General features: G+C 52.1%; 1 protein-coding gene across 3 annotated transcripts; it reads right to left on the bottom strand.

Annotated features, from left to right (window-relative positions):
* Nucleotides 1-1,983: 1,983 nt before the first annotated feature.
* LOC130522746 (NACHT and WD repeat domain-containing protein 2) lies at nucleotides 1,984-25,000 on the bottom strand. Of its 3 annotated transcripts, none has more exons than XM_057027434.1 (8): nucleotides 24,551-25,000; nucleotides 23,827-23,998; nucleotides 19,517-19,605; nucleotides 15,565-15,681; nucleotides 11,309-11,512; nucleotides 11,039-11,189; nucleotides 9,237-9,826; nucleotides 1,984-8,137 (listed from the first exon to the last, which is right to left on the bottom strand). In XM_057027434.1, exons 2-8 carry the CDS (start codon nucleotides 23,975-23,977, stop codon nucleotides 4,256-4,258), a joined length of 5,184 nt encoding a protein of 1,727 aa, XP_056883414.1. In that variant the 5' UTR covers nucleotides 23,978-23,998; nucleotides 24,551-25,000; the 3' UTR covers nucleotides 1,984-4,255. The 3 variants fall into 3 exon arrangements, with proteins under 3 accessions (XP_056883414.1, XP_056883413.1, XP_056883415.1); XM_057027433.1 differs by having other exon boundaries at nucleotides 24,795-25,000; XM_057027435.1 differs by lacking the exon at nucleotides 24,551-25,000 and adding an exon at nucleotides 24,031-24,534.
* Nucleotides 25,001-25,205: the final 205 nt, after the last annotated feature.

The following is a 25,205-nucleotide window of genomic DNA, read 5'->3' as shown; positions in this document are numbered from 1 at the left end:
ACGAATCCTTTTAAAACTGGGGTTGAATGTTCCGATGTGTGAAAGGGTTCCTGCTGGCTCTACATGGAACCCTTAAATTAGATTTAAAAAAACAGTTTCTGTTTTAATGTTCTAAATCAAGTCTCGGCTCTTAATGAACCCCAACAATGCGGCTCCCATTGAGCTAAATTATGAATAGATCCCTTAGGGGGGGTTCAAGTGCTCAGTGGAGCCATTGAGACTCAGGCCCTCAGGTTTCTTCAGGAGGGCCGAACATTTAAGTCAAAGAACCCTACGTGGTTCTAACGTGTCCATTTTTAAAGCAAAGGCCCCTTTGCTTGATTTTGAACTGAATTCTGATGTTCTGAGGATGAAAATGCTCCATGTTGGTTCCCCTCCTTGGGTTTGCTTTGAAGAAGGAACCAGGAAAACGTCCCCACAGCTCCATCAAATGGAGCAAGAGCAACAAACGGGGAGAAGGAAACCTCCCAGCTTGCTTCAGAGGAAGTAGGTCAGGGCTTTCTGGTTGTTATCTTTCCAAACCGAAGGTCTAAATCGAGGAGGGGGGTGTGTGAGAAAAACGGGAGGAACACTGCTAATCTCTCGATGTTGGGATTAAAAAATAACCCACCTTCCAGGCACAAAATCAACATTGTGAAATCGACACGTTTCGGCTTCGGGCGGCCTCAAACGGCTCAATTTCCCCGAGCAAACATGGCGTATTTGGGTAACGGCTCGGCAAACACGGGTTTCTCAAACAAGGTTTCCAAGTACGGTGACCAGATTAAATTTCAACCATCGGTAAGATTGATGTTGTAGCCCTGGCTGGTGGATCTATGGTTAAAAAAAAGAAAAAAAAAGAGAGGAGGGGGCAGGGAAAAATGTGACTCTCGGGCTTCCCCCGCCGATGGAAAACGCCGTGTACAGTCGGAAAAAACCAGAAGCGTGACAAAAGGGTTCAGTTTTCCAGAGTAAATTCAGCTGACAATCAGGAGGCTATTTCAGGGCTGAGTAAATAAGAAGCGATGCCGCGCTGCACCTACTGTAGCACGCACAGAAACGCGCCCGTGACCTTTGGTGACCTTCCAGTCGACAAACAAGCGCTGTAATTATTCGCCCGTGTGACGCTGCAGGTGGAATGTGCTAGCGATAGCCAGGCCCTTGTTGTCACCGGGGCTGGAATTGGCCCCGATGGCCAACAGACATGAGCTCACCCTCATTACAATGAGGGGCGTGGCCTTGCTGCTGTTGCCACGGAGACCTGATACACACAGGCAGCACATGCACACATTAGCTTAGAGTGACACCAGTGGAAAATGAAAATGCAAGCAACTGGTTTTGACTAGCCACTCTCTTTCTGGAGGTGTGTGTGTGTGTGTGTGTGTGTGTGTGTGTGTGTGTAGCAAGCACACTATCCACACACATGGCCTAATTATAATGACAGTGTCAGCCAATGTTGGAGAAATATTCACCATGCTTGTCTGGCAGTCAGCATCCAGTGCAGAAGAGCAATTACTGGCCCGTCAAATCATTGTCATAACGTGTGTGTGTGTGTGTGTGTGTGTGTGTGTGTGTGTGTGTGTGTGTGTGTGTGTGTGTGTGTGGTGGGGGAGGGGGGGGTGACCCCGGGGGTGGAAATCGGCATCGGTTTCCTGCTGAACCGCATGTTTTGTAGTTTAAAAGCGAGGCGAAACCAGTACTTCAGCACAAAACAAACGGCTCAAAATGATGATGATATTTTGTAAATCTCCTGGCGAAAAAGATAAATTTGATGGATGGATGGATTAAAAAAAAAAAAAAGAATCTCCCGTTGTAGTGGCGAGCTTTTCGCGCGTAAGTAAATTAGCAACTCTCCATTTTATTGTCAACCGGCGGCTCGAATTGGGTTAATTCTGCTGAATTAGCGTCACTCCCGTTATCTCTCATTTTCCAAGATCAAAGGGATAAAAGGAACACAAACGCACTGCGGCGACTAATGAGAACGAACAGCTGGAGGCGGCGCGGTGGAGGCAAAAAGTGAACCATTTTATTACATTAAAATGTTCCATACAAACAACGCATACACACCAGGTTCATATTGCTTCAGACATAAGTTTCTTTTCTGAATTCCAGTTAAACAACTCTGTAACAAAATGTAAGTACAACATTTATGAAAATATAAATCTCTAAACAGGTAAGTCAGTCCTGACGATACAAAGAATACCATAGAAACATTCATTTTACCAGTAAGTCAACTATAAGTTGCAAACATTTATTAAAAGTCATTCATGTTACGTAACATACAATAATACCATTGACCGGCTTCCATATGGACACATTCAAATATACTCTTAATCAAGCATTCCATATATTTTAGAAGAGAACTCTTCTTTTTTTTTTTTAAATAAAGATAGCACATTTTCTCTATCAGAAACAGAATCACAGTAGAACACTGAAACAATTTGGTACCAATATAATTACAGTACAAGGCTCATAAAAAACTAAGGACAAAAAGAAACAAACTAAAACCACGACTTTGGCTATTCTGGTGTTTCTCTTTCCTTTTCGGAGCTTGAGTTGTGGGGTGGGGGGGGTGATCGAGAGCTCGATGCTACCTGCTTCGCGGTATTCAAAGGGCTGTTTTTTCGCAAGAGTGTTTTCAAAATGCGTTAAGATGGAATAGCCCTTAACGAGTGCGTTAACTTCAGCCACGTCTGGCGGATGATTCGTCGGAAGTCGTTTTGGGTCGCTTCGATGAAGGCGAGCTTGGTCTCAACAAGTTCACCAGGCGCTAGTTGGTTTTGGCTGCCGGGAAATGATGCCGTTTGTTTCTCTGAGTGCTCCTCAAGGTCAAAGAGTTTTGAGCGGTCAATGGCCAAACGTGGGGGTTGAAATCGTAGCAGCGGTTCGTGCGGCGTTAGCTCGGGCGACGCACACCCTTGCGGACGTCATCCTGCAAACTTTCTGACTAACGACTAATGTACGAGAACGAACATGCAACCAAAGGTTTTCGGGACACAATCCCCTCAAAATCTAATTTGATTCTGTTTTACTTATTTCTTCCTAACAAAACAAATCCACAGACACCAAATCGAGATGCCGACATTCTCACTGGCAACTTGTCGCTCTGTCGGGAGTCTTGTTACGTCACAATAAGCTACAGCCTCACCTGGCGTCCCTTTTCTGTGGCCTGAATCTCCCCATCTCGACAAATTGGAAGTGAGAAGTGTCTCGGACGGGTCCTGATCCGCAGGTACCTCGAGGCCGTCGTGTATTTTGTAGGCGGACGCGATATCCATAATTTAAGACGACTCTAGATCAACAGTTTGTACAGTAAATGCGTATAAACCAGCCATAAAGTGCATCCAACTATAGTCGATATATTCACACGTCCGGGTTCCTGGAGGCTGACGAGCGTGCCGTCCGTTTCAAAACTCAAACACTTGAACGAACTCCACTAAACCCAAAGCAAGGACACTGTTTAAGGCGTGAATGTGTGTGGTGCTATGCTACACTGTATGCTCCATAGTGGTGTTTCCCTTTTACACAGACGTTGCACTGAAAGATGGAACTGCGGTAAATTCACCATCAAATTTACGTAAACGGCTCCGGATCCTCTACAGCTTTCCTCACAAACAGCGATGCCTTTCGCCCTCCTGTGCTGTCGACTGGGCTGCAGCTCCAGCACGAACGCACATGTCATGTAACTGTGTGGTTTACAAATTCCCTGCATTTTTCGTAAATCTTGTAATCTGCACGTTAAGAACATTTGAAGGTCCAGGCACTCAACTTTGATTGCATTAAGCACAACGTAACATTTTTAAGGAGTTGCACAAATTGCAGCAGCCAAAAAGGGATATATGTACACAAGTTGTTTTTGTACAGTACCGACTGATTCACAAAATTAAAAACATCATTATGGCTTGATGTGCACGATGCCTATAGATATATTACGATGATCACTGGAATGGCTGTGAAAATCAACCAACACAAGAGAATAAGTTTGTTCTTCCAATGCAAAAGGACGTAATGGCAAACACATACACCACACCTTTAAAAACAGCATTTTCTAACAGTCTTTGAACGCAAAACAAAGAGGAACGAGAGGAGTTGGAAGTGATACATCATTTAAGTGCAGCGTTAAAATGGTCGGCCCAGTAACTACCCAGCGGGCTGACATCTGCAGCTGAGTCACGTGGCTGTAAACAAGTATCAACTGCAAACCCAGAGATTCTAAACTTTGTCGTCTCTACCCATCCGCCCCAACTGTGCCTGCTTCTTAGCTAGTTCTACCTGCTCAGTCTTTTTTGATAGGTGTGGTTGACTCGACTTCCCCAGAGTCAGACACGTTGATTGGGCTGTCCCTTGAGAAAACCTCGGTCGACTCCCGCCAAGTGCAGTCGGCAACAGTCTTGAAGGAATTGTTGCAGCACTTGGGCCGCACCTTCTGCGAGGCGTTGTTGACAATCTGTCTGCTGTTGGAGGTGGCGATTTTAATCTTCAAGGCAGCGTCGACGCGATCCACCACTGTGTAGGTGCCGATGCTGCCGTCCTCGAAGCCGATGATGATGTTCAGCGCTCGCTGCGAAAGCGACAGGAAGGTGGGGGTCTTGTATAAGGAGCACGTGCCGATGCTCTTGCCATCAGCGAGGCGCATTACGATCAGGTTGGACACGACGCCGGCGTCGTCGTCTTCGTCACAGTTCCGGAAGCAGACATACACGAGGTATCGGCCGTCTCTTGATAACTTCTGACGCCAAATTATCCCAGCAGCATGGACGACCCTTAGCTTCCCGCTGTGCAGGTCCAAGACATTGATGTTATCATCGCCCTTGGATACAATGCCTACTTTTCCATTAGGGGAGATCTGGAAGTCCTCTAGATTCTTCAGGAAGTTGGAGGGAAGCTGGACTCGCCTGCAGACGGACTCGTCCGCCACGCTCCAGATGAAGATGGTTTCCGTAGACGTGATGAACACCACGCAGTCGGGGCAGTCGGGAATGAGCTTGAAGTTGACGATGGTGATGCCATCATCGCAGACAAACTTCTTGGACACGCTGCCTGACCAGAGGCTGACAGCAAGCAGCTTGTTTTTGGACGTTCCCACCAGGAACGTGTTTGCGGTGGTGATCAATGCGTTCTGAAGAGTGACCAAAATGTTGCAGACTTTGTGACCGGTAGCAAGCCTCCAAACTCTGGAGGCATTCTGCTCACAGAGGGAAACAACAAACTGGTCGTTGTGGGTGATAAGTAGCTGCGATATTCTCTGTCCGTTGATGCGGAAGATGTTCTCTCCATTGTTGGTTTGCCAGATGTACTGACTGGACTTGTCATCGGAAGTCACCATGAGATCCCCTGAGGAGGTTAGGACACAGTTCTCGACCATGCCTTCGTGCTTAAAGACGGTCTCAATGAAGCCAGTGCTGAAATTCCATTTGTGGACAGCTTCTGAACCATCCATGGTAAAAACATAATCCTCTCTGCCGGACAGAAGGAGGGTCTGGATCTTCTTGCCAGTCTTGTCAATATTGGACATGGCCGTGATGATATCGATGTCCCAAACGGACAACACTCCACTGCTGGCAACAGAGAGAAGAAGGTTGTGGTGAACGGATTTGATGAGTTTGACAATAGCGCCTGAAATCTCAATCAGGCTAGCCATGCACTGTCCACTGTCCCGCCTCCACACAAAAATCGAAGAGGTGTTCTCCATGGAGGCCACGATGCTTTGTCCATTCTTGGATAAAACGGCAGCTACAAACAGCTCAGAGCGTTTGGCTTTGAACTTCTCGACCATTTTCCACACCTTTGTGTCCAGAACCTCGATACTTTGGGCCTTACAGAGGAGAAGAGAGCGTTGGTCTTCAGATAGTTCTATGCTCACCACCTCACTGTCGTCTCCTCTGCAGTCGTAGTCCTCCATCAACCTGGGGTTGGTGATCTCTTTGGTGTTCCACACTGACAGACTGCCTTCATTGTCGATCATCACCATTTGGTTGAGAGTGTCCAGAATCAGAATGGACTTTACGAATCCGCCAGAAAATTCGGACGTCACTGTGGCCAACTTCTCTCCGTTTCCCAGATGAAAGATGGATGCGGTGTTGAGGTACTGGCCGCAGAAGGCATACATCCCATCGGGGGAGCACTGGACACATGTCACTTCATACCAGCAATGGAACTGATAAAGAGGCCAGCCGTAGAGCAGGTCAATAACGTTGACGTCTTTGCTGGCTTCAAGCCAAGCCAGAGCATGATGGGTGGACAAGGTGAAACCGTTAATGAAAGCCACCCCGCCAGTGACGCCGCCGTGCTTGGACCCTTTGATTTCAACCTCGGATAAAAGGCAGGACTTGTGATTATCGTAGATCAGCAGCGTGTTTTTGGTTGTGGCAACAACCAGATACTTTTCATCAGTGGTTAACCTGATTCCCAGCACGACAGCTCTGGCTGTGTCGATCTGTCTCAGAAGCTGGCGGCTCTCTACATCCCAGGTGCTGACAGAACCATCTTCAAGTGCAACGAGGACTATGTTCGGGGCGAGAGTGGGCAAGATCTCTACGATCTGCATGTAGCTAGAGCAGAGAGGAAGCCTCTCAGGGCTGTAGGTGACGTCCATGGAGGAGTGGAGAGGCACGATGGAGCAGTACTTCGGACCATCTTTGTCACACTCCAGCAGAAGGTGTCGGAGCTTTGGGAGGGAGGTGACAACTGGAAGAAGCCTTTGTTGCAGCTCTGCAGACAATGAAGCTGGATTCTTCAGCACTTTCACTTTGATGCTACGGAGAGTGGTTGCCAGGAACTTCAGCTCCTTTTCTTGGGTGTAGCTATACGCCAGGTCAATGTCCGTTAAAGCCTTCTCAAACTGACCGATCTTTATCATGGTGTACAGCCAGCTAAAGTTCATGATGACGCCAAACATGAGGTCATCAGTCCGTCCACTCCTGCTCAGGTGGTACACCAGCTCGGTCATCTTCCTGTGGTTCACAAAGAAGATGTCAGGCTCCAAAAGGTTGCACTGGAACACCCAAGGCTGCTCCGGAGACTGCCGATCGTAGGAGTACTTGTCAGAGGAGGCTTTTTCGTGTGAATGCTGATGGGCGTTTTTGTGGTGAGATATATTCAGGGACGTGAAATGATTGTTGTCGTAGGTGAAGATCTTTTTCCTGCCTCCGGACCACGCGCCCAGAAAGTACTCGGCGAGGAGGCTGTGCATTTGATGGACATCCTCTTCGTTGCTGAGGTACAGTTTCTGGGCGATGAGATGCAGGTGTCGGTTAGCCCAAACCATCAAGGTGACGTTACGCACCTGTCTTTCCACCAAATAGCCCTCCAGTTCCTCTTTTAGCTTCGCTACCAAATCGTAAGATATTCTCAAGGGGTTTTTGAGGTAAGTGGCCACAATAACATCACCGAGAACTATATTATCAAGAGACAAGATATCTTCCAGCTCAACCTCTGTCAGCCCTGCCTTGGCCATGGTGATATACCCTAATGCTCTGAAGACAAATCGTTGGCCCAACTTGTTCTCCACTGAGTAGAACAGCTGTTCTATGCTTTCGTGCACAGTGGAGCACAGGGACCGATCATCGACATCTTTGTGAGACCTCCAATGAACAACTTCTCTGTAGATGAGATTGACAAACATTGGCAATGTGCACTTGGAGAGTGCCTCGTTGACATAGATTTGCTGTCCCGAAGTGACTTTCCTTTTCACTCCAAGCAGCTGCTGTTTCAGGGTTTGGCTGCAGACCTTTCGGTCCCTCTGGACTAATTCGACATAATAGCCCTCATCGTGGATGAGGTGCCGAAGCTTCTGCAGGATGCCGTGTTTGTTGGGCAAAGTTGAGACAACAATCCGGACGGTCCGAGGAAGGTGTATAGGGAGCCACCACAGCTTGCGGACTTCGTCTGCCTCCGAGAGCTGCTCCAGGGCGTCCAGGACGATGACTAAAGGCCTGTGGAATGAAGATTCCCCGAGAAGGTTGATCAGCAGCTCCTTCATCTCCTGGATCTTGTTAGGCAAAAAGTGAATCAGGCAGCGGTAGTTTAGTGCAATCTGTTCACAAATGCTCTGAAGGAGGGTGCGGAGGTCTGTTGAGAGCTGAGTGGAGCCGATGAACCGCACAATGACCACCGGGTCGGTTTCCGGGCCCATCTCGTTTTGCAACCACGTGTAGGCCTGGAAAGCAGCACAGATATCATAGTTAGAAACAAAACAATTTAAACTGCCTTAGTATTGCAGAACAATCCTGCAATAATCTCCTTCATGTACTCAGGAAGAGGCCCAGCTGTGGCTCTGCTCCAAAGAGATCCTACTTGACACTTTTAGGGCAACAGTGAGAAAAGGAGACGGTATCTCTGAGGGAGGTGTTGAAAGTATGGCAACGGCAACATATCAGCAGGGAGGGAAAAAAGACACTCATTGAAAGGCAAAATTAGCATTTTGCCTCAATGCCTCAAATCTAATCCCCACTCATCCAGGCAGTCATGAAGAAAACGTACACAACATGAATTAACCTGGGAGCAACGAGCAAATGCCACGGATCACCCAGAGACAAAAAAAAATCGGCTTCTTTTTCGACTTGATTCCGCATCGGCGATGTTTGCTAACTGTGGCAGAGCAACAGCTGCGCTGTTAGAAATCCATTCCACGCAGCTGGATTTCATACCGTAATAGTCACTTTAACAACTCGTGGTTTTACAATCATCGTTACTCTCCAACTGTGAACCAGTTGGCCCTGGCCGACCTCGCTCAACGCCGATTTCTTAACAATTCTTGAGGTATTGCATTAATATTTTAGCGCACTGGCGAACTCGGTGATACTGTTCAATGAAGAATGTGTTTTTAGAGGACAGATTAGATTTTTTTTTTTTCCCCACTTGAGTACTCAGACAAGCTGCTGTTGGCATGTTACAAAGACGGTCCATCTGGCACTGACAACATGAAAGACCGAGGAATTCAGGACAGTCTCTCGGAAACATCTCCTTCCCCGATGGATGCTCAACACATGCTCTTACTGCAACAAAGCAAAACAGTTTGTCTGGCGGAGAAAAGACTTTGTTGCCGTTTCGTTTGGACACTTTCTAAAACGTTAAACCGAAACTTTTAACTATAAATGATTTACGTTATTTCTGGTTTTGCTTCTATCGTGATGCACGATGATCAATTACGCACCTTTTGGCACCCAGAAGCATGCAAACGTTAGCTTTTCAGCTAGTTGTGCCGTTTCACATGCTGTGATCAGACGACGACGCTAGCGGCTAACGCAGTCTCTCACCTGTCTGGCAGCCTCAGCTAGCAGCACCGTCTTCCCAGTGCAGGGTCCTCCGTAGACCACCAGGGGGCTCATTCTGCTGCCCTTGGAGGGCAGAAGATACTCCTGTATGTAGTCCAAAGACTCATTCTTGGATTGGTGAAGCGCAGCGTGGCTTTTGCAGAGGGACAGGTGCTGCAGGATCTCGTCATAAAGCGTGTCCTTCTCCGTGTCAAAGTTCTGCTGCACGGTAGCTTGGATGATGTCCACCATGTCCTCGTAGAACTGCTTGCACAAACCCTCCACGTAGTTGCTCTCCACCTCCTGAGAGTAGCCTAGCTTCATGTCGCAGTGCGTCACCGAGGAATAAACGCGGAGGTTGGAGGCGGCGACCACGGTGGGGATGAACTCGTCCCGCACCTTCAGGAGACGCTCGTAGGCCTCCTGGTTGCGCATGACTCGGTCCGCGCTGACGACGATGTCCATGTATCGGCCCATCTCGGGGAGCTTGGCAAAGCGGTCGAAGTTGGATATCTTGCGGATGTAGCAGACGCATTTCCTGAGAAAGGCCGGAGTTTGTTTCCCAAGAGCGAAGTCCAGCTCATCCTCCAAGGCTGTCGGGAGAGGACGAGAACACATTTAGATGCGCTGGTGGTGTCGCGAGTGTCTGTTGCTCTTTCATGTCTCCAACAGATGCACAAATTCTGTGACGCTGTAAAAATGAGTTGGGGCTTTATTGACATCTGCTTGCGCAGGAAGGCGGCTCAGAAACTTGAGCCGTTAGCCGTTCCCGCGCGAGCACTGAATCAGAACAACCCCTCCGGTGTAACATGGCAGCAGCTGTCATCGATTATCGGTCCTGGATTACCTGAAAGTCCTGACCTGCACTGCTCAGCGGCGGTTTATTTCATTATATAGCGCGAGCGTTTGTGTTGTTCACTCATCTCCGGTATGGTGTAACCTAGCAACAACCCGCTGGTTCCAGGCAGCCACAACGGACAACAGAGAACCAGGCGGGGAAACAAGTGACAGTATTGACTTGGGGTTATTGAATCGTTCCGTAAATGAGCCGGGTCTGAACCTATATCCAAGGCAGACCAACTTCCTGAATCCAACGTGCAGATTTCAGGGATTAAGTCTCGTGGATTTCCCTGAGGAGCAGGTTCCAGTCTGGACACCGATTTCTAAGGCAGCGACTGTTGCCGCAGAGCTCCTCCACACTGAAACTCCGGGCCAGAAACTCCCGCGTAGTTTCGCTCTCACGGCCCACTAATGAGCGGGGGGGGGGGGGGGGGGGGGCAGGAGGGGGAACAGCTTCCGCAACACAGCGAGAAAAACAAGAGTTTAAAGTGCTGTTTTAAAGAGGAACTCTCCCAATTTATCTTTTATATTCCGCTGCTTCATTGGAATCACGGAACAACATCAAACTGCTTTTGATGAATAATTTCTGCCTCTTGCGAGTCTTTGTTGGGTTTAATTGCCGGGGGGTAATTAATCTAAAAGTGTGGCGTGACTGATTATTGACTGCCTGAGCCGAGCACGACTGCATCTCCGCTGTCGTTATCTATTCAATTATGAGCTGGCGGATGACAAAGTGGCCTCAGTTATTGAATAAATGAAGTTTATGGAATTCTTTTTCCCGCTGAAGCTGAATCTCTGCCTCCATCTGTCGTCGATTCCTCCAAAACAAGTCGGACTTTAGGGCCTTTAAGCTCCCAATGTCAGAAAAATGCGGCATTTGTGACTACAAGATGTTCCTTCAACACCCATGGAACAGAAAACAGGGCTGACATGAAAAGGCCTGAATAAGAGGAGCGGAGACCAACCGGAGCAGAGGAACTTCTTGGCCTCGGTGCTCTTCATGGTCCCCTTCTCCTGAAGCTGCAGCACCGCTGTTCTGAAGAGTCTCTTGATCTCCTCAGAGACGTTCCTCCAGGCCTTGTCGTTCTTAGTCTTGGCTACGCTGCTCGACTCCATCTGAGAGGGACGGAGCAGAGGACCGTGATGCTCCAGGAGCCGAGAAACCGGTTGATTGCAACCTTTGGCCTCATTAGATCAGGTGAAGAATTCGAAAACGGCATTTTATCCGGACTCACCGAGTTCTGGAAGTTCTTGAGCATTTGGGCTTTAGGTTTGAGGTAGTATGCGGGTGGCACGGAATTTTCGTCCCTGCAGTACCACTCTTCCAGAATGTGTGTGTCCAGCCCCGCCTCCACGGCTGCGTCCAGGATCATCTCGAACTCGGCCGACTCCACCTCGCCCGGCACTCGGATGCTGCCGTACTTCTCCCCCACCAGACCCTGAATTGGAGGAAGGAAGGCAAGAAAAGATGAGAGGGGAAACGGGAATCATCGGGCTCTTTGTGGCCCGGCGTGAAAAGACCCCTCGAAAGTCGATCCAGCCACTCCTGATCGTTAAGTGTGCGGAAATATCCAGTGGAATACGTGCCAATCTGGTCAGACTTCAATGCGATCCGCTCCCACTGAGATTTCCTTATCGGAATTCTTTGTTTTTGGTTCTAAAAAAAGCCGGTTTGTTCCGCTTCTGGGCGCCAAATCTTTGAATGGCGAGCTTTTATGTAAACCACAGAGCCGGGGCCAAATTCCCTAACGCTCCGTCATCGGAGGAATTAAGAAAATGAGCGGATTGTTTTCATGTTCAGAACCAATCTGCTCGCTTTAATGAGAGGAAGCTGATGTTTGTGGAAAATAAGCTTTAGGTCTTCGAACTCGGCAGTCACAGATCTCAGCGGGCAGTGTGACGTCTGCACAACCACGCCGTTATCACCCTCTTCCCCGCACACGCGTGTGCTTTGAGTGGCAGCCGATACCGGACCGGACTGGCTCTATTCCTCCGGACGTGTGTGTGTGTGTGTGTGTGGGGGGGGTGAGCTTCGATGAGCAGGAATCGGTGATCCGACTGGCGGGCCTGGTCCGTCAGACCCACGCCAGACTGTCCTCCTTGTTTCCTCGGCAGTGCGAACAGACGCAGGGAACGAGCGCCATCCGCTGATGTCACGTGACGCGGCCTCCGCTCGGAACGCACACACACGCCTGCGGTCGAGTCATTTACATCGAAGCTGCGCTGCAAATATGCGCACTAGCGCTTCCACATCTTCGGATTTCAGGACGAACAGTGGAGGATTCTGGGTTTTTGGTGCTCATCCAGCAGTTTCACATCCCCTCTTTAAGCTAATTTAATCATTTACACACATGATTCACCCTCTAATTGGTTTCATTCAGCTGACGAAGGAGGGAAAAAAGAGTTTGACAGCACAGCAGGTCAGACCACAACGAAGGACGAGAAGGCAGAGACGCTCGCACGCTAATTCGGATGTGAGCGTTTGGCTTCACGATAATTTGTCTTAAATTCACGCACATGTCCGGCTGGATTATTAGACGGATTAGAGGATTATTACAACATTTATCTGAGCCTTTATACCTTGGTGATAAAGTGCGTGTGGCAGGAAACGGCGCGAGAGTGCCTGGATACGTATTTGCCCCGCCCATTTTATGAAACATGCATCAGGCTTGACTCGTGTGGAGTTGGAACCACAAGATATCCCACAATGCAGTTCGCCTCTTCCACTTCCACACATGCGCGCATCGATAGCATTGAGGAACGACAGGCTAACACCGCGACCGGGTTGTTGGGATGTTTGTGGGTTGCTGAGGCCCCGATTGCACCTTCGATACCAGGAGCCAACCAAACACAGCGGCTAAAACAGCGGTAGCTACGCTCACCAAATTTAGCTGCCCTCCTCCGCCTGCTTCCCTCGACTAGATTTTTCATCAACCCTGGAAGGTGTTTTGCACTCCGGCTAAGTGCACTTAATCTGATGAGCTGGTTGGGAAAGACGACTAAGATATTGTGCACAAGGTACAGTACGGAACAACAAATCAATCAGCTGCGCAGTCAATCAATTCACACGGTAGCGGACGGCCAACGGCTGTAATATCTGCTGCACAAGCTTTGGCAGGAAAATGGCTCCAAAGAGATAGAAAGGTAACAAAGGGATGTTTAGCTAAATGTATTGGATGAGTTTGTATGAATTTTTGCTCCCGTGACGTGTTCATACAGCTGAAATGGGCGCCGTGTTAGCCTAATTAGCATCGAATTTAGGGGGATGACGAGAGGAAGTGCACCAGGAAGTGCCGCTGATGTAAACATGTTGCCTGAACGCCAAACTGGGAAGTAGAAGCGAAAAAAGGCAAACAAAAGTTTACCGCACGCCTCTGTTAATTAAATTATCGGGCTATTGGCGATGAGGCCTGGGGGACGCCGGTGAATATTGTACGCTAGTATCATATAATTAAGGCGCGTAGCATCAACAATTCAGCCAGCTGGAACCGGAAAAATTAAGCTGAAAGGAAAAGGGACCTGGAGCAGCTCCCCAGGTGGTCATTTCCAGGAAGCACCCAGAGTGGCTGGCTAATGGTATTAGCTTTTACATTAGCATCATTGCTTGGATATTCACACATTTGCATCCAGCTGTTTGCTGACGGAACGGAGGCGAAGAGGCGTGAATGCAGGAGCTAAAGAGTCCTTGACTATCCTCTTACAACCTTGGAGAATGAGAGCCGAACAAACGGAGGGAGGGAAAAAGCAGAAGAACAGGAAGAGCTGGAACTCGTCCTCCAGGCGTTTATCAAGTTTTCCTGTTTCTGTCTTTTCTAGCTGGGAATCGGAGCCCACTGGAGAGAGCTGATGGGAGTAAAGAAGAGGGGAAACACGGCTCATTGTCATGCTTAATCTGCGGGTCAATGACACCATCACCATGCCAACCCCTGCCATCGCCATGGAAACCATCTTTATTGCATCGACAGGTTAAAGAATCCCTCCTCCCCCACCCCCCCGTCACCCCACAGGTGAAGAGCGTGTGCACAAGGCTGCGCCGCGATCCGTTTTCTTCAGCCCGTCAGGTAAAAACAGCAGATTTGAGCTTTTTCACGATCCGTTTAAGACGGTTTATTTCCTCGCGTTTATTTCCTCGCCACGCTCAGTCCCGCCCGGCTCCATCTCTCCATCCAATAATAATCAACGCAGACATCATCCCGGGTTTAGTGTCTCTCCATGCTAACACGCTAACGTTTCATCCCCCCAAACACCAGAACATGCTGGTTGGCGCTATCTCTTTCGCTAGCCTAATTTTTTTTTAGTTAAAACTAAAATCCACATGAACTCTTAGAATCGGAACTTCTATCGGAAAGTAGGATTCACGAACGGAACCCTATATTCCGATCGTCCCCGTTTCTGGGTCTCCCACACCGTAAAAATAACGGTACACTAGAGACGCCCCAGACAACCCAGATCTGTCAGAAACGAGGCCCCGCGTCTGTGATCAGAGGACCCGTCACCCAGCGGAGCTCCTGGGGACTCGAACTGGGGCGGGAGACGCCGTCAAATCCCCCGATTCCAGACCTGAGACGCAGGTGTGTAGCAACGAGACGGGGACGGGATGCTCCGACGTGTCCGTCTCTGCCTGTTTTCCAAAAACACGCGTCTCAGGGCGGATCGTTGGGGGCTTGTCGGGGTTAAGAAGGTGCAATTGCCCCGTAGACGGAGGGCAGCAAGGGCTGATGGGAATGAATGAAATTAGACAACAACCCCAACGGAGGGGAGCCGATCATCTCGGGGGGGTCGAGCCTGCTCCCGCGCTACGATGATAGCAATAACGTAGCGATTTGGAGGGATGCTAGCTCCGCGACGAGGTGGAATCGGGGAACTTTGTCCCAACTGCGCTGAGGCGAGGAGAAGCTGTCGCCACCGAAGTGGTTTTAATTAGAGGAACGCTCCCCGCGGAACCGGCGGAGAACGAGCCGCTGCAGATGTTTCTCAGCGGAACGTTCCGCTTGTTTGCCGTTGAGAGAAAATTGACTAACAACAGCTCGGGGGTGAAAGATCGGGGAGTGATGGGGGGGGGTCCGGGAGGGAGGACAGCGCTCCCTGGAGACTGCCTTTCCTGTCGTACCCATAATGCATTTCCTCTCCTCTCGCACCTCCGTTCCGACCTGGAGAAATGGATCGGTTCCGTTTGAATAATTCACCGTCGCTTCCTCTCTTTTTGCCACGTTTTCCCACCTTTTCTGTCCTTCTGCTTGATGTTTTTTTTATATTTGGCCTAAAATGATGACTGAAATGTCAGCTGTAATTATGTCAGCCAACCCCCCCCCCCCCCCCACCCCCCCAACCCCCCGCAGACTTAACTCATCCCACAGAGATATTTTTAGCCCTCCGTTCGCCTTCCGTTATGTTTGAGCCATTCTGGACTTAGACGGACGCAGAATAAGGTCCCGGCTTTCCGAGCGAAAACCGAGCGGATCGCTCCCGGTTTTTCCCGGGAGACACTTACCACGAAACACGGCCCTGCTGAGGTCTTCAGGCATTCCTCCAGGAGCTTCATTCGGAGCCGCTGCAGCTCCGGACTGTCCCACTCTTCCGGGTCCACGCCCCAGTAGAGGTCCACCACCTGAGGACACGGGGACAGTTACAACACCAGCGACGCTAAACGTGCTCCGCTAACGCTGGGATTCAGCAGGGTGAAACACCTCCGGCTCTTAAGTCCTCAGGTGAAACTACGAGGTCGGTGTGGGCGTCCACAAAACCCATTAGCATTTAGCAGGTTGGAAAAGCTGTAAACACACCACGGTGGCCGTCGCCGCCACAGGGGAGACGGGTGAGAAAACCGCCTTCTCACTGCCCGTGTGGGCTTTGCTGAAATGGGGGGGGGGGGGGCAGCCTTTAGCATGCTAGCCTGGTCCTCACGTGTGGCGCTCCATTATCACATTATTCTCTCGTCTCGGGGCTATTGATTCTGCTGCCTCCCTGAACGCAGGTTTGAGGATTAGAGGAGTAAAACGGGGAGGAAGTGGTGTGTGTGTGTGTGTGTGTGTGGGGGGGGGGGTTCAGCAGCTTCTCCCTTCATGCTCTGCTGGCCACCAGATTCGCCAGCTCAAATGAGTTTGAGCGCGGGCGGCGTGACTGACACATCGCGAGACTGGGACTGGGCGACGGAGCCGGACCCCCGGCAACCTCGGCAACCCGGTCCGACTTTGAGGATGTTTCAGCGAGCGGACAAGGGTCGGGAAAAACTTTCTTTGGAAAGTTCTCCGGAACCTAACGGTCTACTAGCGCCGCTAATCTGCTTTTGGAGTTCGAGTGTGGGCGCGCGAGGGCGGGCAGAAGATGAGCGCCCCTGATTGGGAGGATGCAGAGCAATTAAAGGCCAAGCGACGATATTAGCTGCACGGCGGTGACGGGAAGTCCAATTTCCTTCTCCTTCCTCTCCCCTTTTAGCTTTCCTCCCAGAAACTTTCTTATGTAATAGCCGCAGCAGCTAATCAGCTTCATGGTGTCCTTGGAAAGCGTTAGCCTACGGTGGGTCAAGTGTGGGAGGAGCTATTTTTCGTGTTTAAGTGTTAGACGTTTGGAGGGAAAAGGCGTGAAAGAAGGCTGGGACTGGAAGACAGGAAGTGTCAGACTAAGTCAAAAAAGAGAGGAAATGGGCGCCAACGTAAATATCTTAAGCTCGTAACCGCAGGCAGTTTTATCGGGAACACGTAGTAAATCTCTAAGAGCGTTTGATGAATGCAGCTTTCCCAGAGCTCGGAGGAAAGTGTAGCTTTAAGCAGCAGATCTGGAGCCTGGTGCGATTTTCTTTTTTTTCCTGCAGAGATACGGACGAGGAAGTTAAAGCACGGATTTGCTTTTGAGGTTAGCGGTATTACCGAGCTTGGCTGCTGATATGGACGGTCAGATTCCACGCTGGGAGCCGACTGATGAGCCGAATAAAATTAAATTTTCCGTTTTGGAGATTGAGCCGAATCACAAATGTCGGAAAAGGATCGGCCCTAGCTAGCTGTACTGTTTAGTGTAGGGCTAGCCAGCAGACCAAAGAAGCACAGGTATTAGCTAGTGCTGTCGGAATGTTCCAGAATGCTCGAAATGGACTTTAAAATCGTAGATCTCACTTCCTGAGTTGGTGATTTTCTCAACAAGGAACACGACATTCTTCTTTTTGAGAGCCATCTGTCCGACATAAATATGCTAATGGCTCTGACAAAAGATGCGGAGCTGAAAAACGCGGCTTCGTCTGTGAACGTCAGGAGGAAAAAAGAAACAGACAGGTTGGAATGAGGGCAAGGCTGGAAAAACGCTCTTATCGACTATTATTAGAACCTTCTGAAAGAGTTCTGCTCACAAAAGCGAGGAAAAGAAAACGTGCTCTCGCTTAGCACGTCGATACGAAGAAGAGAAAAAGGACGACTTCCTCAGCCCAGGTTAGCTGTTGGCCGCTGGGTAGCTGTAACGAGCTAAGACTCGAGTAGCGCATCAGCGAGGCTAATAAACTTTGTTTTCTTTCGTACCTCCTTGCTGATGCCGTGAAAAAGCGTAAATGTGTTCTAAGTGGATCCTCAACGCTTGTGTAAGAGGACGAGGTTTGTTTTTTTTTTTCGTTTTAGCATTAAAAGTTTTAAGTGGGTGACATAAAGAGGCCTGAAAAGCCAGATTGACAGTGGTAATCCCCCTTCTTTAAAGAGCAAACATAATAGCTTACGTAAGACGGCGTTGAGACGTCGTCGGACTCATCGTCTCGTCCCCGTCCTGCCGCTCGCGTCGTGACTTAGAAAAGACGTCTGAGTGATGTTCCGGGAAACCTTTAAGCATAAATGCGGCGTCAGCGGCGTGTTTGCGAGCCTGGCAACCGCCGAGGCCCGAATCCGCTAACCCCGAGATCCCGTTTAACTCCGGCGAGTGGGGGGGAAGCGATTGTGCTGCAACGACGTGATTTATGAGTCTGAGGACTGCGAGATGGTTTTAGGGATAATGGGAGTCGCGATCCCGAAGCGGAGACACGCAACAAGCGGACCGGGGAGCGAGTTTACGGGCAAGAGAAACCCAGCGGTACTGCAGCTGTCAGAACCACGCCGGAGTCTCGGGGCCCAACGGGGTGTCAAACCGGTAGGGTGAGGCCAAAGATGCCGGTTGCGTCGTGTCGTTACGGCAACGGCAGCAAGAGCCTTTAGACCAGGATCCTTCTCAGCGACCCTCCAGCTTGGTGGCGAAATGAGGACGCGAGCTTTCCTCCCTCTTCCCTCTGCCTGGCTTCCATCATCCCTCCCCATCCCATTAAGGCAGCGTGCAAACCGAGTCAACCGGTTGGGGACTGGTTTTTGCCAGCCTGGCATATGTGTGTCAGCGTGTGTGCGCGAGACGAAACGCGCACGCCTGTGTGTGAGTGTGTGTGCACGTGTGTGTGTGTGTGCGCACGTGTGTGTGTGTGTGTGTGTGTGTGTGTGCGTGTGTGTGAGTCAAAAGCAGAGGTGGGAAGAATTACTAGCCAGGAGCTAGAGACGATCGAAATCTGAACATCATCTCGGCGAGATGTTCTCGCGGCCTGCGTGAGGATGAGGAGGGTGAGGCTGGGGGAGGGGGGATGAGGAAGGGAGGGTGAGGAGGGTGAGGAGGAGGTGGGTGAGGCTGGGGGAGGGGAGGAGGGTGAGGATGAGGAGGGTGAGGATGAGGAGGGTGAGGAGGAGGAGGGTGAAGGATGAGGAGGGTGAGTGGGTGAGGAGGAGGGGAGTGGGTGAGGAGGATGGGAGTTGGATGAGGGAGGGATGAGGGTGAGGATGATGAGGGTGAGGAGGGTAAGTGAGTCACAGCATGAGCTTCCAGGCCGTCTCATCATCAGGTGCCGGTACCTCTTGGGTCGGTCTGGCTTCCTGCCCTGGTGTCGTCCCTCAGCTCTGGGGGGTATTTGGGTATTTGGGCACTAACGGGCTCCGTCTTGTTGCGAAACCCTTTCGGGGACGTGCGCTCTGAGCTGTTTACAATCCGGATTCTTGCTGCCGCCCCCCTGCTGAGCGCCGCTTCCCCGAACGCTCGCGGGGTCACGAGTTGCCCCGTGGGCGGCGAAATCTGCTCAGATCCTCTCCAGAGCAGAACCGCCCCCCCCCCCCCCCCCTCCCCCGGCTGCAGGGCCCCTCTGGATTTGCTAAACAAACCTCCTTCACGTGCCTCCATGCAGACTTGCGATGCAAAGGACCTGATCGGGCGAACGCCACGTGGAAAACGCCGCAGTTCTCCGACAACAAGAAAGAGAACCCCCCCCCCCCCCCCGTTAGCGCTAGCTAGGTCTGTGCCAGCCTCCACCGATGCAGCCTTATCTCTGCCTTCTGTCCGCTTCAAGGGACCAGGGGACACGACTGTCAGTCCTGGGCTCGGATAGGAGGAAGGTAAGATGGACGGGGATAGATCAAAGGAACATCAAAGGAGAATGACAAAGGCAGCCTGGAACCGGTTACCTGGAATTCGATGCCGTAGTTCTCCCTGCAGAAATCTCGTAGTTTGGGGTACACGTGCTCTTTCAGCGCGTTCCTCTCGGCCACCGTGTCTGAAAGGAGAAGGAAACAAACACGGGAGTGTGAATCCCACCGCACGAGCGGAGCTTCGATCACGTCAGACGGCTTCACCGGGGTCGGTCCGAGGCGCTGCCGCACGTTTTTATTCGGCTTCCGTAACAGTTCCCCGACCGTGCGGTCGTTTAGCAATTAGCTGCGAACGGCACCGTTCTCGCCAACGCGCCCTTGTTGCCCCTCGGAGGAGCCGACGCTCCCCAGGCGGGAAAGAAGAAACCCTGGAAGACACCTGGGAAACAGAGCCTGGCGTATGCGCGGGCTATTTCGATCGGCTTCTCTTTTCAGAACCACAACGGACTCTTGAAGAACGTGTGACGATGCGACGCCGCGCAGGCGGTGATCACGTCGGCCAGCCGGCGTCGGAGTTGTGTCCCACTTTTCCGTAATCTGGTTGGACAGGTCCGGTCCCTGTTTCCCGCTCCGTTTCCGAAGGGTGCTGACGATTCGTGGTAAACAGAACACGGCCCACAGGAAGGCCGGGGCGCTCCCGCTCGCCCACCTCGAGGCGGGACGGCGCGGAGGGGCGGGTGGTTCGGAGGGACCCAGGGTCTCCCGTCTATCTTTAGTAGGGCCCGGGGCCGTGGGCGTGCACGTGCACGTGCACGGCCTCCAGCTGCTGCGGCGAAATGTCATCAAAGCCGAACAGCTGTAACGGGACGCAAACGGGAGGAAAAGCGGCGCTCTCGTCTGATCCCGTTCCAGATAAACGCTTCTTCCGGGACCAGAACCGGCGCCTCAATGTGACCCGGCGCGCTGAACTGTGCGGCGGCTGCGGCGTGCTGATAGCGGCAGGACGCCGCTCTCGCGCCGCCTTAGTTTCGTGGGACGTTGATGAGTTATGGCAGGCGGGTGCACGTGCGCGCGAGCGTGAACACACCCACATGCAACCGAACAAAGCCTGAACGTTCCATTCGCCCTCTTCCTGCCTGTGCGTGTCCCTCCCTCCAATTTTCCAATCTGTTTATTTCTGCAGCCCATCTCTCTCTCCCCTCCTCTCTCCCCATCTCTCTCCCCCTCTCTCCCCATCTCTCTCCTCCCCCTCTCTCCATCCTCTCTCCCCATCTCTCTCTCCCCATCTCTCTCCCCCCCTCTCTCCATCTCTCTCCCCATCTCTCTTTCCCCTCTCTCCATTTCTCTCCCCTCCTCTCCCCCCCTCTCTTCGCCCCCCCTCTCTCCCCATCTCTCTCCCCCCCCCCTCTCTCTCCTCTCCCCCCCTCTCTCTCTCCCTCTCTCTCCCTCACTCCCCCCCTCCCCCTCTCTCTCCCCCCTCTCTCCCTCTCACTCCCCCCCTCCCCATCTCTCTCCCCCCTCTCTCCTCATCTCTCTCTCCCTCTTTCTCCCCCTCTCTCCATCTCTTCCCCCTCCTCTCTTCTCCATCTCTCTCTCGCCCCTCTCTCTCCGCTCCATCTCTCTCCCCCTCTCTCTCTCCATCTCTCTCCCTCTCTCTCTCCCCTTTCCCCCCCTCCTCTCCCTCCCTCTCCCCCTCTCTCTCGAAAAGCAATCGCTGAAACGGTAAAATCCTGGCTGCTAACGCCGTCTAAAAAGAGGAATGCTAACCAAGCGCTAGCTTCCCGCCCTTCGTGCCCCCTCCTGCTGCGTGTTGGCTCAGCTCGGCCCTCGGTCGTCTCCCCTCTCCGAATGTCAACGCGACTCCGATAAAGCAATCAGCATCTCATCAAGCCGCTACAATGGCCACTCCAGGCCGCACTTGGTATGCACACCCACTTTAGAGAGCTCTGATTAAAATGGGGAGACGTCCGGAAGACGAAAGGAACAACGCCGTCGCACTGGCGTGTGCACGCAGCCGTGCAGTGTGTGCGTGCGTGTGTGTGTGTGTGTGTGTGTGTGCGCTGCGTGGAACATTTAGCTTTAACCAAGTTCCCGGGTGACTTAATCCAGCGACACTTGGCGGAGCGGCTGTCCGTCAAAACTTGGCGTCCACAGGGCTAATTAGCGTTAGCATAAAAGGGGCGGTCGGGTGAATGGGGGGCTTGTTTTCATCCGCTCCCACAAACAAATCTTCAAATCGTTGGAGCCACCTAAACGTGCGGAAGTGACCCTGAACCGCGCCGCCGCCGCCGTTTACGAGCACGTTAGCAGCGACTGACCCGGAAGACGTCGAAGGCAAAACGCTGCTGTTTAAATCAGCCGTCCGGAACAGCCCGATGTTCGCGCCTATCCGCAGATCATCCGAGAACCCGCCACAGGTTACGCCCCCACCATCCCCACACGGAGATCCAGGGAAAACATCCGTGTCAGACACGGCGAGCCGGGATACGGGCGCGGCGGCGGTGGGGACTCCCCCGGCCGCCCTTTCCACAAATTGGAGTTGTTCGACGGCCCACGAGAACAAGCGCTGAGCCTGTGTGACACAGAAACGCTCTCTAGCAAGTGCAGCGGATAGCATCTGTGCTAGCAGCTGCCGCCTCCAAAACCTACGCTCCCACTCTGGTCCGTGCCAGAACACACCTGACGACCCGGTCGCGGTCAGTCACCCTCACACCGTTGTCTCGTTTTAGCACGTTAGCATTTGACTTTTTGGGGCATTTTAGCTTTGTTTCGGTATAAGACGGACACGTTAGCTCACCTGCGACAGGACACTGTTGTTGATATTAGCCTCACAGAGGTCGGTACAGGCTAAAAAACGCCCAGCGGAGCGCCTCATAAACGCCACGATGCCTCAGAACCGGGCTAAACCGCCCGGTCCTCCAACTCTTTCCTCTGCTCTCTTCCACCAGACTGGGCGAAAGATCCGAGCCAGAGACCCGGAAAACGAAATGTCACAATTAGCGGTGACGTAGCCGTGACTTGGCGCGTGGCGGGACGAGTGAGTTCATCCACCCAAACCCGGAAACCTGTGCGTACCTCAAGTTTAATTAGCTTAAGTGATAGCTTGCGTCTAGACGGTTGATGGAGTCGTCCTGCACGCACAGACGGAGCGGCGGCGCGATGTGTCGAGCGGGACGCCCTGAGATAAATCAGGCTTTTCCTCTGGTTTGCTGCTGCCGTTTGGCTACTGCTAATAACAGATCGGCTCTTTTTTAATGGATCGACCGTGGCCGCACACAAATTCCTCCACCTGAGCCAAGAACTTGAGTGATTCATTAACATCACGGCAGGATGAGATAAATCCCCTCAGATTAGCCATTTAGCTCACATCCTGGGCCAACGCTACGACAAGCTGCTAATCCGTACCGCTGCGTGATAAGATGAAACAGTGCTAGCTTGTGTGTTTGCCCGTAGCCTGGCTGTTGTTGGGAATGCCGCCAAAATGGGAAAATGAAAGACAGAAACTTCCGTGGAGCTGGCAGAAGATGGCAGCAAAAGCAACCCAGGCGGCTGCTCGTGTCGGTTAGCATTGGCGAAAGGTTAGCGTAGCGAATTCTTATTGAACCATATTTTAGCATCGCAGGGTCAACGACGGCGCTCCAGGATGGATCACCGTTCCCATCGTGTCTCTTTTGAAGCCGTTTTAGCTCCGAATGTGATCGGTTCCCTTCTCGGCCGAGACGAGCGTTTCCGTCTGTGCTGAAGCCGCCAGAACCAGCGCGACCCCCCCCCCCCCCCCCACCCCCCCGATGCGGAGAGCTGGGCAATTAAAGATCCCGCAAACGGGAGGAATTCAGGCGTGGCGGCTGCCGCGTTGCAGGAATTCTGCACGCGGAGCCGCTCATCCATCAGCGGAGGTCGGTTCTGTTGCCAGTAAATTCATTTGGACTCTGGAGACTGAGTCAGCTACAAGTTGCTGAATGATGCCAGATCTTTTTTATTTTTTTTACTGTACACAGCAGACCATAATAATGTCCCCGGCAATTTGCTCAGCGAGGGTAAATGACAGTGATGCATCCCTCCTCCTCTAATCCTGTTTTGCCCCCCTCCCCCCTCTCATAGCCTACTCTACTTACCTTGCCTTGTTTACTAGCACTAGGCCTATTTTTACCCCCTCGCCTGGGGGGCATATTCAAATACAGCGCGTCGCCCGCGTGAACCAACTGTCTCGCGCTCGGCTCACACCGTGCACTCGCTGTCAAAACCAATCTGGTGCCGCGTCCGGGTACAACGTGCACAAATGTGGCCGAGCGCAACCAGAACGCTCCAGTTTCGCCCGTTTTGGGGAGATTTTGTTGAGCTGGTTCATAAAGAGGATTTTACTCCAGAGTGTTAAGGGTGGGGGGCAAAGGTCAGGGGGGTCTTACCGTCGGGGTTGCAGCAGATGAAGACTCGGACGCTGCGGCCGCCCGGGACGTGGTGCGGCGGCAGGGCGGAGATGTTCCCGCTGACGGCCGCCCTGCGCAGCGCCGACTCCCGCGGGCAGGGCTGCCTGCTCCCCGCTCCCGACGGCCACATGGGGGACGACTTCCACCGTGGCTACACACACACACACACACACACACACACACACACACACACACACACACACACACACACACACACAAGAGGCGTGATGTTAGCGCGGCCACGAGGGCGCAAACGCAGGCGCGTGGACACGCATGCTTGCGCGCAAATTCGCCGCGTTTCACCCGCGCGGTGCGCTAATTACGGCAAGGGCACGATTCCGGTGTTTGGAAATACCCAATGACCCCCCGAACGGCCGTAGTTAGAACACGCGCGCGCACACGCACACAAGCCAAGTTCCGCTGGACCCTCCAAGTCCGCCACACACACGCGGATGAGGCGGGATGTTGCATTCATGAGGTCGGAGAGACAATAACAGGACGTTACGCGCAGCCCACGACCGTCACGGTGCATGCGTAATTCGTGAACACGTCCTTGGACGCGTTCACGGCTTCTCATGCCACTGCGGGACAAGACTGAAGGAATGAAATAAATAAAATTTTAAAAAAAAGAAGCAAAGAAATGAAAGGAGACGACACCGAAGTGGAACCAGACGAGCAAGGCAAGCATCAGCCGCGTTCCCACCCCAGAGAAGATGCTTGGAAAGGCGGATAACGGTTATTCCGCCGGGAGCAGGGAAGTCGGGAGTTGCTTTATCCTGAAATGTTTCAAAGGTGCCGGGACCTCGGAAGAGACGACAAAGGGAGGGTGTGGAGGAAAGTTTGGCAGTCCGCGGGATCACAAATCCTCTCAGAACTGACAATTAAAGAGCGCCGGAGCATCCGGACTTGGCTGCGGGCACGGCAGCGGCGCACTTCTTGTTGCTCACATTCATGCGCTTCATTTCGCGGCTTCCGAAATGATCCGAGCGACGAGCGGAGGGCGGAGGGCGGGAGCGGCGGGAGCGGCCCGTCAGAGGCGCCGCGGCCGAGGAGCGAAGCCCGGACGCGGTGGAAGGGACGCCGAGAGTCGGAGGTCTTCCCCTGGCATCCTGCTGTCTGTGCGAGCCGAGCGAGCTCCGAGCGGTAGAGCCGGAATCAAGCCCGCCGAGCTCACAGCCCCGCTTCCGGCAAAGCCTTTCAAAATAAGAGGCGCGGTGAAGCAAACGAAGGACGAAGCGATTTTTTTTTTTTTTTTAGAAGACTCGTTGAGTTTTTAAACTCAACCCAGCTCCGCGTTTAGCCTCAATATAGTCGGAAACGACTGTCGCTGTTTGTTTAAAATCGCTTTGCCCACCGGA

The sequence above is a fragment of the Takifugu flavidus genome, chromosome 3 (assembly GCF_003711565.1).
Source record: "Takifugu flavidus isolate HTHZ2018 chromosome 3, ASM371156v2, whole genome shotgun sequence".
Classification (NCBI taxonomy): Eukaryota; Metazoa; Chordata; class Actinopteri; order Tetraodontiformes; family Tetraodontidae; genus Takifugu; species Takifugu flavidus.
Note: the sequence above shows the minus strand (reverse complement) of the source record. Positions and strands in the feature narration are given on the sequence as shown.